This window comes from Colius striatus, chromosome 4 (assembly GCF_028858725.1).
Source record: "Colius striatus isolate bColStr4 chromosome 4, bColStr4.1.hap1, whole genome shotgun sequence".
NCBI classification, from domain to species: Eukaryota; Metazoa; Chordata; class Aves; order Coliiformes; family Coliidae; genus Colius; species Colius striatus.
The window spans coordinates 1,708,719-1,725,988 of NC_084762.1; the positions used below are offsets into that span (position 1 = coordinate 1,708,719).

General features: G+C 42.8%; 1 protein-coding gene across 3 annotated transcripts in view; it reads right to left on the reverse strand.

Moving 5' to 3' along the window:
• Positions 1-17,270, reverse strand: part of LOC133625301 (collagen alpha-1(XV) chain-like) — a 90,673-nt gene that overhangs the window by 42,355 nt on the left and 31,048 nt on the right. The window contains exons 6-13 of one of the 3 annotated variants that reach the window (XM_061994965.1): positions 15,345-15,471; positions 13,941-14,059; positions 10,665-10,793; positions 10,400-10,426; positions 8,717-8,779; positions 5,505-5,582; positions 3,561-3,623; positions 2,318-2,443 (exon numbers count right to left, since the gene is read on the reverse strand). In XM_061994965.1, coding sequence (XP_061850949.1) covers positions 2,318-2,443; positions 3,561-3,623; positions 5,505-5,582; positions 8,717-8,779; positions 10,400-10,426; positions 10,665-10,793; positions 13,941-14,059; positions 15,345-15,471 — 732 coding nt within the window. The remainder of the gene's footprint in view (positions 1-2,317; positions 2,444-3,560; positions 3,624-5,504; positions 5,583-8,716; positions 8,780-10,399; positions 10,427-10,664; positions 10,794-13,940; positions 14,060-15,344; positions 15,472-17,270) is intronic. The other 2 variants (XM_061994966.1, XM_061994967.1) reach the window with 2 other exon arrangements.

Consider the following 17,270-nt stretch of genomic DNA (forward strand, 5'->3'; position numbering starts at 1 on the left):
CACATTCTCTGAGAAACTTTTACCCATTCATTTGCTGCTTTGGGGAAGGATATAGATGGTTGCAAAAGGAGATAGAAAACATTGTTTTCTCTGTTGTTGCCAGAATGGTCACATTCTCCCTTCTCTCCTTACCTTTTCCTGCCTGTTTTTCACCCTTTGGCTGTGCTGCCTGCAGTAGAATGACTGATTATTATTGAAAAGATCACAGACACTTGCAGTACACTTCAGTCACTTCCATATTGTATTTTACCACGATTGCATAGGCAGAGAAAGATTAGAAGAGAGGCTAATGCTGATAATTGTTCTAAGTTTTAGTGACTCTTTCTCCCATACTGCTTAGCAAGTTTAAGTGTGATTGCTTTAAAATTGCTTATTTCCTTCACAGCTTTTTGAACAGTCTCTAACACACAGTGAGAGAGCAGGCAGTGCTCAGAGATTTCGTATTTGTGCATCTGTCAGCTACTTAAAAAACCAGAAAATACCCTTAGACAATGGCAGGAGGCAATGTCACCTCATGCAGCATGCAGACAACCTGTGGTTAATCAGATGAGTACCACATCAGTGTCGGGTGCAATGTGGGGCTGTTAGTGAAGTGGCATTTCCCAAAAGGCAGCTTTTTACCCCAACACACCCTAAGACACATTTCTCATGAGATGTTACATCACAAAGTTCTTCGTGTGGCCAGGGCTTAAGCCTGCACACAACTTCAAGTGATTGACTCCTCTCCTGCCATTAGCATTCGTAACTGAAGACCCTTAATCACACAGCTATTTCAATGTGGTACCGAATGACTGCCTGCAAGCAGTTAATGTTATAGCCTATGAAATCCTGGATTGTACATCAGGGAACACATTAAGCTTTAAAATGGAGCATGAATCAGAAAATATTTCTCCATTTTCTTTGAATTCTTTTTATTACTTTATGAGAAACTTTAACAGAAGATCCTTGACCGTTCTCGTTACTTTTTCTCCTAGAGATACAGAAACAGCCACAGCCATGATGTTGAAAGTACATTTTTGAACAGAGTAGATGCTATTGTAGAAGATCTTTTAAGTTAACATTGCACTTTGTCAAATGCAGCAAAGAAAGCATTAGGGTAACTGTCTGTTTTACAAGACTTGCCAATGGATCTTCTTAAAACTGCAGTCAAAATCATCAGTACAATTTGGTCTGTCCCAACCCAGCAGTAAAGCCTGGCCAGCGTTTCAGGAGATTGCATTCAGAGCACCATCCTGATTAGAGTCAGCAGACGCAGAGTAACGGCTGCAGTAAGACCCGTGTGATTGGCTGTGTCAGCAGAGATGGGAAAGGGGAGGGAAACCGAGGCCAAAAGCGTGCATTTATTTAAGACAATCAAGCTTCTGCATCTATTTGGTTAGTTCATAAAAACCTATTCCAATCCATCCTACTCTCTTCAAGCTGCTGAGGTGGAATTTTCCACCTTCTGGATTCATGAATCACTCCCAGGCAGGCTAAAGCCCATATGTATTTACAGCTATTGTCTCCTCATTGCTTCTTCTTCAGATATGCTCTAGCTTCATATGGGTTTGGCTGTCGTTTGTCTCTCAAGCATGAAAGGTGCTCGATGTTAATTTTGATCACTGTATCTCATGCTGAACCTGGCTGCCTGAGTGTGTTTGCTGCCCACTCTGAAGGTCATGTGGATGTATAGGTCAAATCTAATCCTGGGAGCAACCGCCACTGACAGATGGTTGATGGAGAATAAGGGAACCATACTAGTAAATATCATTTCAGAGAGGACTCACAGAGATGATCAATGCTTTAAAAGTTACATTCCTCACTGGAAAAAAAGCCCACTTTCCTGAGGGCTTATTAATGAATAGATAACACAAATACTTTTCAACAACCTTTTCTGCAGTAGGACTGTATTTCATATGCCCACAGGAATAAGTGTTTCTGTGTAGCTGAAGAAAAAGAAGGAAAACAGTTCCTGAAAGAGGAAAATCCATTTTGTGCTAAAGATTCCCTGCAGATTCTGTAAGTGATTTAACAAACTTCATTTTCCTGAAAGTACCACAGGAAAAATAATCCTTAGCCTTATGAAGTGTTGGTAAAAGCATCCTCACTTTTTATTTATTCTGGTCCAGATTCACCAGTGCCTGTCTGCCAAAGGTACATCCTGCTGGGGAGTAATGTGCTCTGCTAAACTAGACCTTTAGTTTGTTGTGGGACTTATTGTTAGAAATGTGCATAAAACCCTAGCTCTGACATTAAGAATGATACAGGCTGCGAGTCTCAGAACTCTGTGTTGTAGGACAGAAGTGACAATAACGTTCATGCACAAATGGGTACTCACCTCAGGACCTGGTTCTCCAGAAGCTCCATCTTCTCCTGGTGACCCTGGAGGTCCCACACTTGAATCAGGTGCTGGCTTTCCTGGGGGACCAGGCAGTCCTGGAGGGCCTGGTGGTCCTGGAAGACCCTGGATAAATCAGCAGCGTTGTTAGAAATGGCCCTAGCCAGGTTCATTTGTGTACACGTGGAACAGGAAAAGCTCACAGAGATGTTCAGGTTAAGAAATCTCTCAGCTTGAGTTACCATCCCCCTTCTGCTTCATGAGCAACTCATTTTAGTTTCACAGATACTCTCCTAGGGACACAATGACCTCCTCCATCCTTGCTCTCTGAAGCGTGTCACCTCATGGCATGCAACAACAGACAGGAAATTAAACCCCCCAAAACTGAGTGTCAGCTCCCTGTAACCCAGTGAAGACCTTGGAGATATTCCAGTCATTGGCCTAATGTTAAGCAACTTACCCAAAATGGAATCAAGGGAGCACCAAACAGAGGAAGTGGTTAGATTTTTCTCTACTCATTTCAAAGTGTTTCTCCATGCTATTGCTGAGAATCTATACTTGGGGTCAAGACCTGATTGTCAGCGCTAGAGCTTAGTGCTGCAAAAAGAGCCTCTGCTCCAAAGATCCATCCTGTGTGGACATGAGCAGATCTATTTAAATAGAACAAAATCAATGAAGTATGTTACTTTAGGGGAAATAGTATATTTGCAGATGTTCTCTTATCAAATCCATTCTTGTTTACTGATTGCACTGGCAGGCCCACATGGAGAGTGAAATTTCGGGGCATGGCACTGCAAGGCAAGAACTCTTTGACTTAGGGTCATGACAGGATTCTGTTAGGAAGATGGTCATCTTGGATTGGTCATGCTGATACAGACAACAGGGGGCAATTCCAAGCACTCATCTGTCTTGTTAACCTCACAGGGCATCTAAAGAGGTTTTGGTAATAAGGTATTTGGCACTTTGGAGGAAGGAAGAAACGGAAAAGAAGTCCTTTTTGCCATTATTTCTTGTTGTCCTCATTGGTTCTTTCTCACCCTTCCTCCCTACTCACATACACTCAGTCCTTTTCAGATCTTGAAGTCCCCAGTGTTCCTTTACAGAGCATTGCAGGATGCCAGGAGTTAAGCACGTACGTTGTGGAACTGTACCACTGGCAGCGAAACCAGACCTTCTGCAGTCTGCATGAGCAAAGTAAAGCTCTTCATTATGATAATGAGAATAAAAATCAATACATACTTACTCTTAAAATCTCGGTCTCTCCATCAACGTCTCCAGAACCTGATTCTTCAGGCTCCAATCTATTCTGAAATTAAGAGAATTACGCCTTAAAGTTCTGCTTCTAGAGATGACAAATGGGAACAGCACTGGCCAGCTCCTGCAAACAGAGCTTTGCCCAGTATCCCTGCAGCACTGGCACTGGTGAAATTAATTACAATACGACAAAAACCTTTCTGCCATGATTCTGGTGTTTCACACCACTTGATTTTGCAGCTCTACACCTACCTGCAGATGCTCTGTGAGCACAGTGATAACAACCTGAGACACACACACGTTATGTGACTAAGTGAGCTGAAGATGAAGCAAGTTGAATTTGAGCTCTGGAAAGATAGCTGTTGACATCAAAAGTATTCCAAAACACACACCTAACAACTAGCCACTGTTCCCTAGAATGTGGCCTTTAGTGCAAAAGCCAAATTCTGGGTTTGCTACAACTGGGGTTTAAAGAGACATTTATAAAGGGAATTAATATACTAAATTAACATACTGAAAAGCATTTTCTAGAATAACTGGTTATAAAACACATTTGGGTTTAGTGTCACAAACTAGTTGCTGTCACCTGTGAAATAATTTAATAGATTCAAACCTCTTCAGCTTCCAACCATCTCCCTGTATCATGGCACCTACAGTGCAAGCTGTAGTCAGTGTAACAGACTGTCAAAGAATTTGTTCTAAACCTCTAAAGAAAAAAAAGAAGCATTTTTCAAGGAAGATTTGTCGTGATTTGTCTGTATAGTGTATACAGCAAAGTGGAATGAAACCCAGGTATTGGGTTTTTTAAATTACAGAACTTGCCATAAAAGTTTTATAGAACTCATCAATTAAATACAGCTTCCCCTTGCAAGTTCTTGATGAGTTTCATAGCTGTAAACTACAGCCTGGGGTACACAGAGAACTAGGACCTGAATCAGCTGTGGCAGCAGCAAAGCTGATGTTTCAAAAGCCCAGGAGACAGGGATGCAACCCCTGGCTGCACTGAGACTTCTGCCCTCCGGAATAAAAAGCCTTGAACCTTGCTAACACAGAGAAGAACAAAGAAAAAGTGATGGAGGACCCAGGGTTCACAGCTGCATTTAGAGAAGTGGCCTTTGGGTGAGAAAAGCTGCTGAACTGGAGCACCTCGTCCTTAGTGGTCAGTGGAGGCTGAATAGTGCAGCCCTTCACAGCAATGTTACTGGATTTTGATGCTACAGAAACAGATTGGTGTAATTTAGCAGACCCTAGAGGAGAGTCACTGCAAGCTGCTGCAAACTGTCTTGTTAATCACAATCCTGAGTGTGAGGGTTTCATTTAGCAGTCCACCACAGGATTTCCACCGGTGTCCAGTGATGGGCTGTGTCTATGTGTAAAGTCTGCTCCCACATCATGAATAGCAAATTCAGGCCACACTCTCCCTTCAGCAGCATGCACACACACCTATATCCTCATGGAGACAGTGGGAAAGCTCCAAGCACAGAAGAGAGATGAATCTGAAACACGTTCTTTAGCATTGCCTGAGTACTGAGCATTCAAAATATGAACACTGTCACCAAGCTGGTATGTGTTGTAGTATTTAATGACAGCAAATATGACTGACAAACCATTTCTGCCTTCAGTAGTGGGAAGAAATGAATAATTCAGGTTTATCATGCTCTGTTTCTTTTTCTCCCATGTATTATGACTTTTTGCTCAGGAGAGCACACACATTGCCTGGCTTTTTAAAGTGTGACTACTAGGTGTTTCTGTAGGTTACAGTACTGTCACCACTGTAGCCAAACAACTACTTGCCCTTCTGCATTTCTTCTTTGTTAGAAAACACGTTTATCTCTGTGGCAGTCAGGCTACTTTCCCACAGAAGGTTCCCTGTTTAGCTCTGGACTCCTCGATGGCAAATCAAGTTCATTGACAGAGAACCCCAAGTACTCACTAGTCCTTTGGAAGGAGCAGATGGTCCTGTGGGTCCTGGTAGTCCAGGGGGTCCTGGCAACCCCTCCCCAGGATCACCCTAAAACAGGAATGCAGATAAACCAGCAAGGATTTAACCATCTAAGTGCAGAGGAGGGTTTTTCAGCACTAGCTGCAATCCCTGCTCATTTCTAGGCACAGAAACAACGGGAGTGTCTGCTTAGACACTCTGAGCAGAGCTGAACTTTGCTCATTTCTAAGACAAGCTCCCAAGGAACGGGATCTTTGCAGGATGGGAGAAAAGGCTTTTCCCTTTGCAACGCTGCACTGGATTTGCAGATGCCCAAGCAGCACTGCCAGTGTTTGGCAGTGGATATTTCTTGTCAGAATCACTTCTTACTGTGGCTTTTGCATGTTTAGGGTACACTTTATGCCCCTCTCTCCAATAAATGAACCAGCAGAAAGTGTGGTGACACCATGGTACTCAGAAGATACATGTCTTCATTAGATTGCTACCATCTGGAATGTTTTTGCCAATAGCACCACGTCATGGTTATTTTCCTACGTGTTGACCTTTATCTACTGCCAACACAATGAAAAGTCCTGCTCAGAGCTGCGTCATTTTCCTTCATAATTACTACCATCTCTTCCTCTTTAGCTTTCTTACATCATCTCTGACATTTTGCTGAGGTTGGTTCAAGTGCTTCTCTTAATGCATTCATGACTTTTATTACATTTTCTGCTTGACTCCAGTCTTTTGCACCCAAGCCAAACAGTCGAGGTTCTGCCTCAACTTTTTAACTCTGAAGTTGGAAGTTTTTAATAACGTATCTTTTAATCCCCAACTATCTGTGTGCCTTTTTTGTTCTGGAGAATTCACCAAGCAGGATTTGGCCTTTGCATTTTAAGCTCTTTTGGGAGAAGGATGTGCCTCTGCATACCCTAAAATGGAGCCAAAGGGATCACAGATAACTGTCAGACCAAACCATTAACGCTGCAGAGCTGCAAGATGTGACCTTTTTCCAGGAGAAGAGAAACCAGGCTGGCTGCACTGAGCTTTCTTTAAGTGGCAGAAGTCACAGAGACGTAACTGACCCTGCTGGCCAGCCTTTCCTGGCTATGCTTTACCCTCTAACCTCCAATTTGATAGATGGGCTTGCAAGCATTTAAATCATGTTCTCTACATTGATATATTCGGTCACATAGCAGGAAGCACTGAGTTTTACCTCGCTCTTGGTCACTTGCTCTTTACGTCTGAGTATTCATTAGATAAATGTATTCATTAATTTCTTTGTTCCCTGTGGCTTTGTCAGATGGTTCCTATAGTGATACTTCAGTCATATTCACAGAGAATGTGTTTAAATTTGAGGCTGTTTTCACCCTCTGCCTGCGTGTTCACTTACAAATGGTCTTCATTCATTTTAACATGTCCTTTGCTTTGTCTCAGTGCCTATTACATGAGCTCCTGTCAGTGTTTCGTGCTTGTTTTCGTGCAATTTCTTCCACTTTCTGCATACTACAAGGAAGAAAAAACCCTCCAGCTCTCACATTTGGATCACAGTCACGTCTAGGGAGCCTAATTGTATCTGTTCCCAAGGAGCATCTCCTGGCTGTATCTCTGCACTGAACGAGGAGCACAGTGAAAGAGTGTCAGCCAGCTTCCCACTCTCCACTGATATGTCACCCCCTGCTCATCCCCAGCTTTCCATTTTCAATGAGGAGAACCAGCAACAGGCAGCTGGATGCTGCTGCTCTTCCTCACATTGAAATATCAGGATGCTGAAGATGTGACAACCATTTTTCAAGGACATAACTGGTTTGAATCTTGTGTGTGTGCACAGATGCATTTACTAAGCTTTGCTCACCCCACCAATATAATGGGTCCTGGGACATCACAGGGATTGAGGTAATGAAATCATCTTCTGGAAAACTAAGAGTTTTTAAATCATTCACATGGGTAAAAGAGGATCAGAGTAGTGTCTTCTGGCTTGTCCTGCTTTCTGCTGCAGGAACTGAGTCTGGTTAAAGTATTAACAAGGGAAAGGTCTGTATATGAAGCTATCAATGCTTCTTAGTGCTGCTAAAGCTATTGATAGGAGCTTTAGCATCTGTTTCCTAACTCACCTTCACCCTGTCTCTTTGAAGTACCTCTTGAAAATATTAGCCCAATTTTAATATGCAAACCAAAGCTGAAGATGTCTTTACTACAACAGCCATCCGAGTCATCAGGTAAAGAATGCAGGAGTCTCTTGCACTCTGCCTATAAGCAAAAGAAATGCAAGCAACCACGATCTTGGAACCTTTCCTGTTTGCTTTGTTTCCTGTAAGAGCAGTGTGACTGATTTTATGGTTTACTAATGCAGATTATTTGTGTCAGCACCAAGTACCCTGTTAATGACCCTGATCACAAGAGTGGCCAAAGCAGTTTTGCAGGAAACTTGGGAAGCTGATTGTCAAATAACGGTTGGGCCATTTTTTTCCCCAGCTTTTTCCCTGTAGGACTGATAAACACCATTGGGGAAATGGAGCCTTTGCTAGAGGAAGCTAGAGCAGTTCCACAGTGCAGAAGAATCAAAGGAGGCTCCTGCAAATATAAACCCTAGAAACAATCTATTACTAGAACCTACAAACTGTGTATTACTCTTCTCAGTGGAGTTTGTGTGATTCATCTCAGAAGCAGTGAGCTGGCTGGGAAGTGCTGTAGCAAGTCTCTGTTGGAAGGTGTATTGGATGTATTGGTTACACATTTTGGCATGACATGAAGATATGATGGAGGTTATTCACTTTTCACGATGGCCAAGGGAGTACAAGATAGATTAATCCACGGCAGCTCACTCACAAGCTGTTACATCAGAAGCTCTAGCTCTTATTTCAAGTCTGTTGATTTCATAAGGGTAATATGACTATACTGCCTCAGTTAAATCACTTAGCCAGTGGAGTAAGTTGCACAGAGTAGCAATATATAACAATTGACTTTTCTTTAAGTGTTGAATACATCTTCCTCAGCTCTCCTGTGAAAGCCCAGCTTTTTCTGCTGCTGAAGTTTATTCCTACTCTTGACAAAGCCTTATCATTCTGTGTGGCTGCCTTTCATGCAGATTCATGGGTGGAACAGCAGGATTAAATTCTTCCTGAGATTCCTTATTAGTCACTATTTTTTTCTCTCAGTGTGTACCAACATGTGTCCAAGCAGAAATGATATCAGATTGATTGTTGGTTCTTAACAGGACATACCTTTTCACCTTTTGTGCCTGCTTTTCCTTTCAGTCCTGGCAGCCCTTGAACTCCATTTTTACCCTAAAAAGGAATATTTTTTTAAGTTAGACATTGCCTTTTGAGCAGGATAAGCAGGCTGTGCACTTGGCAGAGGCTGGAGGTAAGGGTGCTAGATTCCAACTCTTGGTTTGTGCAATGGGAGGAGACAAGGGACTTCCACCCCTGCGCAGCTGGCAGTGCACAAAAGGTTCCTCTCACCACATCTAACTGCCCACAGCACAGCAACAGGGAAGCCTGTTTGGAGGATACAGGGGAGCGCTGGCAGGCTGCATTTGGATTTGACAGGATGCCAATTGGATCTACTTTTAATGTCATATAGATAATAGTGAGTGGTATTTGCAAGACGCTGCTGCAAGCTGCTGCCCTCAGTGCACCGAATCACAGCACTGGCATTAGCCAGTTCCCACCTTCTACTGAAATCCTTTCTGCCTTAACTCTCCTGAACATATCCAGTTCCTACTAAGCAGGATGCTTCCTGAGGACACTACATCTGAGAGGGGATGCCTGGTACTACATAGCATTTCACCCCACTTTCCATTCTAAACTTCACCAGTCAAGTGAATCCAAAATAACCTTTCTATATATGTTCATCTGATCTGCATGTAACACACATGCTCTTCATATAGAGGCTTGAGCATCAGCTAGAAAGAGCTCCCACTAGCCCATGCTGTTACAAAGTGGTGCTATTTATGAATTCAGTTAGGACACTGGGAAAATATTCTGTTTTCCCTCATGGCGTTTTGGGAATCTGGAGAGCTGTGATTATGCACTCTACTGCTCAGATTTTAGGGCTCTATTAGTTGTAATGATGGGGTATATAAACAGAGAAAATGGTGGGGAGGTTTTTTCCCTGTTATTATTTTTTCCAGCAGAGCAACTGGCATGAAGTTTACAGAAAAGGTGCAAACATATGGCCTATATAAATCCAGTGCACACTAATTTGATTGCTGAGTGAAACTCCATCAGTAAAGCTGCATAGGTATATGCAAGATCAGAACCCAGCTGCATGTGAACAAAAGAGGATCTGTAATAAAAACACAGGAGAAGGGTTCATTTCACAAGATATAACAAGATGCCTAAGTTAGGAAATAGGATTGTTTTGCAGGGTTTCTTTTACAAGAGCAAAACAATTGCTTTTTGAAATGTTTGAATTGTATTTGATGAATTTTCTATAAGATATTTCCTCCTTAATGTGTTTTATAGAATCTTCTTTGAAAATGTTCTGCTTAGCCTTCTGTTGCTACAGGAAATGTAAACCTCTCATGCAATAAACACCCTAATGACATCTAACCTAAGTTTGGGCTATGTATTTGCAAACCCAGCTACATTTCTCTGATATCAATGTACCCAGGCAGCATTCTCCTTGCAGGACATGAATAATAAATGCCATGAATTCTTTTTTTGGTATCTTAAAACATAGCAGTTTCATCTGAGGTTCACTTGCAGGGACAGGACATTCATCACAGTGGTACATGGCAGTATGCAAAGGTCGGAGCAGACATGGTGGTGGTGACAGCTCTGGGTGGGAAGGGCTTGGAGAGGGGAAGGATGTGCAAAGTGGCAGCAACAGATGAGGAGTAAGGAAAGAAAGAGGCCAAGTAGTCCTTCAGTTAAGCAAAGCATATATAAAAGCATACTCACAGGTAACCCGTTTTTGCCAGGAATGCCCTAAAACAAATCATCTTTGTTAGAAAGGTAAATAAAATGTGGTAAAAAAGAAGCAACAAAAGAGAAAAGCAATTAACTATAACTTCTTGTGTCATGCAGTGACAAAACAGCAAACCAGAACTGTAATGAATTGGATGCATCTTGTGCTGTGGAGTTTCAGCCCGTTGCTCACGTGTGATGAGTAACCATTACCCTTTCTAAAACAGACGCATCCTTCCAATAGGCAGAAAATACTCACAGGCTGCCCATGTTGTCCAGGCTTCCCTGGAGATCCAGTTGGTCCTTGATTGTTTTTCTGCACATCTTCTGCTTCTGGCATTCCTGGAGATCCTGTGGGCCCATCCTCTCCTTCCTGACCTTCCCCACCCTGTGTAATGGAAATGTGAGTAATGCATTGTGTTCCTTTCCCCATTTTCCATTCTCTCCCCACTCCTCTGCCCCCCTCCTCGAACCCCTGCTGTGTTCAATGCTGTCAGAAACCTGTTAGGCACCAGACAATGTCCCCCCTTCAGTGAATGCAGTCCCTGTTCGAGATCATTCCTGCAGGTGTAAATAAATTGCTCACTGTGCTGGATAAAATGAGAGCTGGTTACCTAGATGCAAATGACCACGGCCTCATTTCATATCTGCACAGACTGAACCAATAGCATAGGTATGAAAGAGACCAGATTCACAAACTCTTGTCTGTCTGGGAGAAAATTGTAAGAGTTAGAAAGAGATGTTTAGAAATGCTTTAGTGGATTCCCCTGAGATCTACAACTCTAACAGAAGAGGGTCACACACATCCAGTCTGGATAGAAGGGAAAGTGACAGAAGATGAAACGAGGAAGCTGATAGCAAAGAGAAAAAATGGACCTCAAGCAAGAACAAAAAATTGCTAAGCAACAATATTTAGTCCAGGGAATGGAAGAATCAAAAAGCCAAAGGTTCAATACAGAGAGAACAAAAGAAACCCTTTCGGTGGGGAAGCTCAGGCTTCAGGACAGAACACCAGTCATGTTTGTACCATACTTTGAAACAAGAACTAGGATTTACTCACATTTTTTCAGCAGCAATGAAACGTTTTGTGTTCCATTAGCAGCTAATGAAACCAGGAGGGATGTAATACAGTAATACAGATTCAAGCAGTTTAAAGTTAATAGAGTGACAGCTTTCAGCAGAGGAGGTGTTAGCTGGCTTTGAAAAAGATCTGTCTGGGTTTTCTCACTAGGAAAGAGCCCAAAGACAAGAAGATTTTCATCTGCACTCATTAGAATTTGTTTCCCATCTGGAAAAGTGTAGCAGAACAGAGCCAACTGAGCTGTGGGTAGCATCACAACCTGAGTGAGGTAGTACAGCTGCTGACACGGGTTGTTAGAGCACCAAAGAGCTACTGCATGTTACAATAGGACCCCTCTCCATCATCTACCAAAGGTCTTCAGAGTCTCCCAGTCTGGAAGCCTCATTGGATGTTCTCAGTGTTGGGGCTCTAGTGAGTGTGAGTGGGCTGTTAAGTGGGCAAGCGAATGCAGAGCCCCAGAGGCTAGTGTAGTCTAGCATAAAATCCAAGTGTGACTGTCATGAATGCTGGTTTTTGTCTAACAAGTAGGTGACACTTTTCCTCGTTAGGTGTGACTGAACAGTAACACTCTTGGTCCAACCTGAGCAAATTTTCCTGACGGGCACGTGTCTGAAAAAACCTAATGCTGTGCCTCATCAGCATCACCCTATCAACTGGAATACAAATTGCAGAACTGGTACCACAGAGATCTTGCACGAGGGTACGCTTCCAGGAGACGGAGGGCAGCTTCCACGGGGCACTCACAAAAGACCAATTTTCAAGACAGTAACATTTCAAAACAACTACTACTTTGTATAAGGTTGCTCTTTAGCACTTTGTATGGCCATCTTGGGTATCTGTGTCGTGAAAGGATTTGGAAATTGGAATAAGTTCAGGAAAAAACCCCCTTGAGAAGATGAGTAAGTAGCAAAAGTACTTGTCACAACAGATTTCAGCTTTTTGTGCCATGCAAAGAAAAACCCAGCCTTGATTTAAGTAAAGAAAAATAGCCCACATCCAAAACAAAAGGAGATGCTGAAAACAATGGCTCATCCTGACATTAAAATTGCTGCTTTTAAAAAATATGAATACAGCCATGAAAACATTAGAGGAATCATATTTGGAAGTCCTCCAACAAATACTAAAGCCTCTTGTATGTCAGCTCCTCAAAGTCACGTTCCAGCATTTGTTATGATTTCCCACAACACACAGAGCGATGCCAGGAGGCTTTGTGTGAGGACCAGCCTTAAGCAAACCTAGCACACACTAAAAGCTCTGTCATTCTTCTCTCCTGGGAACCAGCAGCAGCTACAACTGGCTGCAGTTTCAAGCTATGGGAAGAATGGACTTTGGGTGTGGGAGTTAAAAGTCAAGAGGAAGGAAAGGTCGAGATTTATTTCGTGCTTAGAAAAAGTGGGTGGTGGCTGTTGGATCAGGAATGTTAATTAATGGGAAGTGTACTGCTAGCTGATTAATTTGAAGTATGTCACCAAGGAGGGCAAGTACTTGAGTAGCTGGAGCCCTCCAGCTCACAGGGTTCCAACCGAGGGTCACGTGTGATGTTAATGTGCAGCATCACCCACCATCCAGGTTACCCATTCCCTTACAAATGCAACAGGCACAGTCACCTCCCCAAATGCAGGATCTCACCAGAGGTGAGGTGTGGCTATAAACAGCCCTTTCTCATGCAGCTGCTCTGACACAGACAGGAGCTACGCAAGGACCCCAAACAGCTTCACTGCCTTGCCTCAACTGATCCTTCCTAAGGTCGTTTTAGGGGTTGTTCAACCTTAATGTTTTATTAGTCAAAGCATCTTTTTATTGTGAATGCCAGGAAAGCTGATGGTTACTTTTTAAATGGATTTTTCATCACCTGGGGAAGCCAGTGATGCACATTTTAGGCATGGATTCCTCCAGAGTTTAGTGTGTCTTAGGGTTAAGGCTTCTGCTTAGAGCGCCTGCTAATGAGGCATTGTGATAATCAAGTGCTGCTTTGCACTTGGTACTTCACAGACAAGTGTGTGGTGATCACTCAAAGGATGTAATTGTAAATCTGTTTATGTGCCACACTCCTGCAAGACAGCTCCTGAGACCAAGGTGCCTGCGTTTAGGGAATAAAAACTGTGGGCTCCCATGGTGAAGACTGATCTTGGTCGTTTTATTTGTTTCTCCCTTTCTTAACTAGAGAATGGAAATAAAAAAGCAAAACTGAAAGAACCAACTCATTTTGTCAGTCAAAAGATCTCAGACCTATCTCAATGGCTAGAAATCCAAAGCTGTGCATAACTCCACTGCTTTTCATTCTGGTGTCATGAGAGGATGTTCAGCAATTCTGAAAGTTCCCTTCTGTTGTGGCATGCTGCTAAGATGGGCTAGAGAAAGACACCAACTCAGAACAACACCTAACATTCACATGTTTTCCTGCTCTTGGGACAAAAAGATAAGGGACAAACAAGACAAACCCATTGTACAGACCTCCTCTTGGCTTGCTCCTGGCAAAACGCTAGCACCAGAGCCATCTCCTTCTGGGAAGATTTTCTGCATGACAGTGGTAGACTCAGTGGTGCCTTGTCCAGTTTCTGTGACAGCTGAATCTAAATAAAATAATCAATTATTAATAAGAGCCAAAGCAAAGTAAAACCCACCCAAAGGTCTCTGTCAGAGCACAGATGCTGTAAGTTGTATTGGAAAAGGAAGCATTGAAATTATGAGCAGAATCCCTTCAAAAGTTATATTGGTTATTTTATAATAGTGAAAACATCGAAAGGGAAGGGAAAAAAAGAGCAAAAAGTGAAAATAAAATACCAAAGGTTTATTTTAAGGACAAAGATTGTATTGCATCACCTTTGCCTCAGGCTCTAGCCTAAGGGTTGCCTGTTTTTCATCTCTAGAACATATAAACATAAGAGTTACCTACAGCAGGTACTACCTGAAGTATGTATGAAACAAATAGGAACATTGTCTGGGGCCTGAAGATAACTAGCTTTACTTTTCTGTTTTCTAGGCGGGCACTGAAATTGTCTTGCTAGTGAAGGACTGGATTCCTCAGTGCATTGCACACTGCTCTCGTTACTTTGCTGCCTACACTTGAATCCAAACCACCTCGTTGGTGCACCAGGCAGGCTCACATACCTGGCAGGCAACAGAAGCTGGGTGCAGCTGTTTATTCAGTGGAGGTGTTCAGTTTAACAGGAATGGTTGTGCTTCACTATAATAGAAGGTCATCAAATTAAATACTCCTCTTAAATTCCTTTTAAAGGTGCCACATGGCTTTAGAGGCAGTAGCACTCTTTTCAGAGGTATCTCTCAGGAAGTGCCACGCTTCTCTCTGACCTGAGCAGAGTAAAGAGGATTTTGTTCCCTTCATTCGCTTTGCCCAACACTTGCACTTTGCTGGAGCGTTGCAGAGTGTCACAGCAGCAGCTCCTCAGCTCAGCTTCTTCACTTTATCCAACTTTTAATCCATTTTAAAATATAAACCGTGGCTCTGTGACGGCAACTTCCACACTCCAGATGGGTAAACCTATTCTCTGCGTGTTTGACAACAGCGACGGAGGCAAGCCCCTATGTGCCGTGAAAAATGAGAGGTGTGTTGAACAGTGGCTGTAGCTGCTGCCACTTACCTTTGCTGCTATCAGATTGCAGTCTGCCAGACTGCAGTTTCAAAGACCAAGCCTTTGATACGTCAGTTCTTTTCTAACACACAAGATGTCCAAAACCACAGGATATTGCATAACTGTCAGCACCCAAAATGTGACAGTGGCTTGTCATACACAGGGAAATGACAGACTCAGACCTAGAGAACATACAAAGGTACTCCCCTGCCCCCCAGCTCCCCCCATCAAACAAAAAAGGAGGGAAAAAAAAGAGAGGCAGTGCCTTGTTCTTTAAGTTTGGCCACTTCAGAGGTTTCTTCTGGTCTGTGGTTTCCAGAGAAATCGCTTTCTTCCAAATAAGACAATACAGTGGGAGGGGCTTCCACTGGCTCAGCCAACGTATCTTCAGGCTAAAAAACCCATAAAATTCCAAAGAACTGGTTAGAGAAAAGGCTGATCACATAATGTTTTAAAGCATGAATCAGTAGATTACCTTCCTGAAGGCACAGTAAGCAGAACACTGATGAAGCAAAACATTCCATTTAATATCTTGCCAGTATCTGTCTCTGCTCTTACGCTGCCCTTAGGAACACTGACCGTCAGAGCTGTCACAGAAACTGAAATTTATCAGTTGGCAGCATTCATTTCCCAGTTTGTGTCTGTTCTACCTCCGATTTCCTTTTCCCTCTTTACAGTACACATCTAGCTTCTGTCCTTAGATGTCACACTGGTTTGGTCAAGCCCTTGAGAACAAAACCAGCACAGTGCCCTTGAGCTCCATTCCTCCAACCCAAGTGACAGACACTTGACAAACCCACAGAGAGGGAGGAAACCTCAAGGAATGTGAAGTCATCACTCTCCATGCTGGCTGTGGGTGGGCAAGAGTGGGCCATTTCCATAACCTGGTATCAGCTGCACGGGGGGATGTAAAGTGCCTGCTCCCTACTAGAGTTAGAGACCTGAAGAAGTGCTGGCTCAGTGTAGGGAGGAGATTACTTCATGCAAACCTGCACTTGCAATTGAAATAAAATATCAAAGAGATTATGTTGCCATGGTAACCTGAAGCAGACTTAATGGGCCAAGCATCCCAGAGTCTCCAACCAGGTCAACGTGTGCACAATGGCATAACGTGCCTTGCTGAAATAGCTCCTGACTTGTCAGCTAAAGGCCAGGTAACATCATTGGCATGATTTTCATCCCATTAGTTCTGTATCATTACAATTGAGGAAGAGCTTTGACAGTCAAAAAAAGAGCTTTTGTTGCTGTTAAGAAACATATTGAAAATAGATTTTAGGGCTCCATTTGAAGGGGAAAGGAAATATATTCCACAGTGGGCTTTCTGCTGCTCTTTCTCTTGTAACCTTGCTCTTGACATTCTGGGTAGGTATATTTCAATTAACATTTGGAGACCAGTAAAACTTTTAATGCAGCCTGTTTATCTGAACCACAGTAAAGTTAGTGTTAGGCTAATCATGGACTACAGGGTTTTGTGAGCCACAGTCCCTGGGTCTTGCCTACTTTGTTGGAGGCAAAACAAGCTGGAGGACCAACTTTTCTCTTCAAATGCAACGTGCAGTGACTTCCCTCTTCTGATGCAGAACAATCACTTCAGAGGAATGGTAGAAAATAATTGACACGGTTCAGAATGTGTCCAACTGTATAGTCTATAAAACATTCCTGAGGTTTGCTTCTCACTGGGAAGGTGAATAAAGCAACAACAGGGCAAAGATTTAAATGCTTCATTTTGAGAAATTATTTTAAATGCCTATAAAATGCCCCCAATATCACTAAAAGTCTCAAATCCAACTCTTCACTAGAAAATAATGGTGAAAAAAAGAGACATATTTACTTTGAGTAGAAAAACAACCCAAACTTCACACTACACTCAGAAGTATGTAAACTTGATAAATGATTATCTGCCTGAGAGAATGGTAAGAGTCAGGATAAGGGAAAAAAAGTACATCTGTCGTTTGATGAAGTGATTGGAAAAAAATCCCTGTGAAACCTCTTGAAATGATCCCAGATGGTTTAGACATGAAGATGTACCTGTGGAATACAGGAGTAGTATCTACTAACCACACACAAAGGTTAGTGATCAACATCAGCTCCTGGAGCTGAAAGAACATGTCTGGTAAAGAATGGCAGGGTGGATATCCTCCACTTGTACTCCCTGAGCACAGAGGCCAAGGGGAGATGCATTAGGAGGATA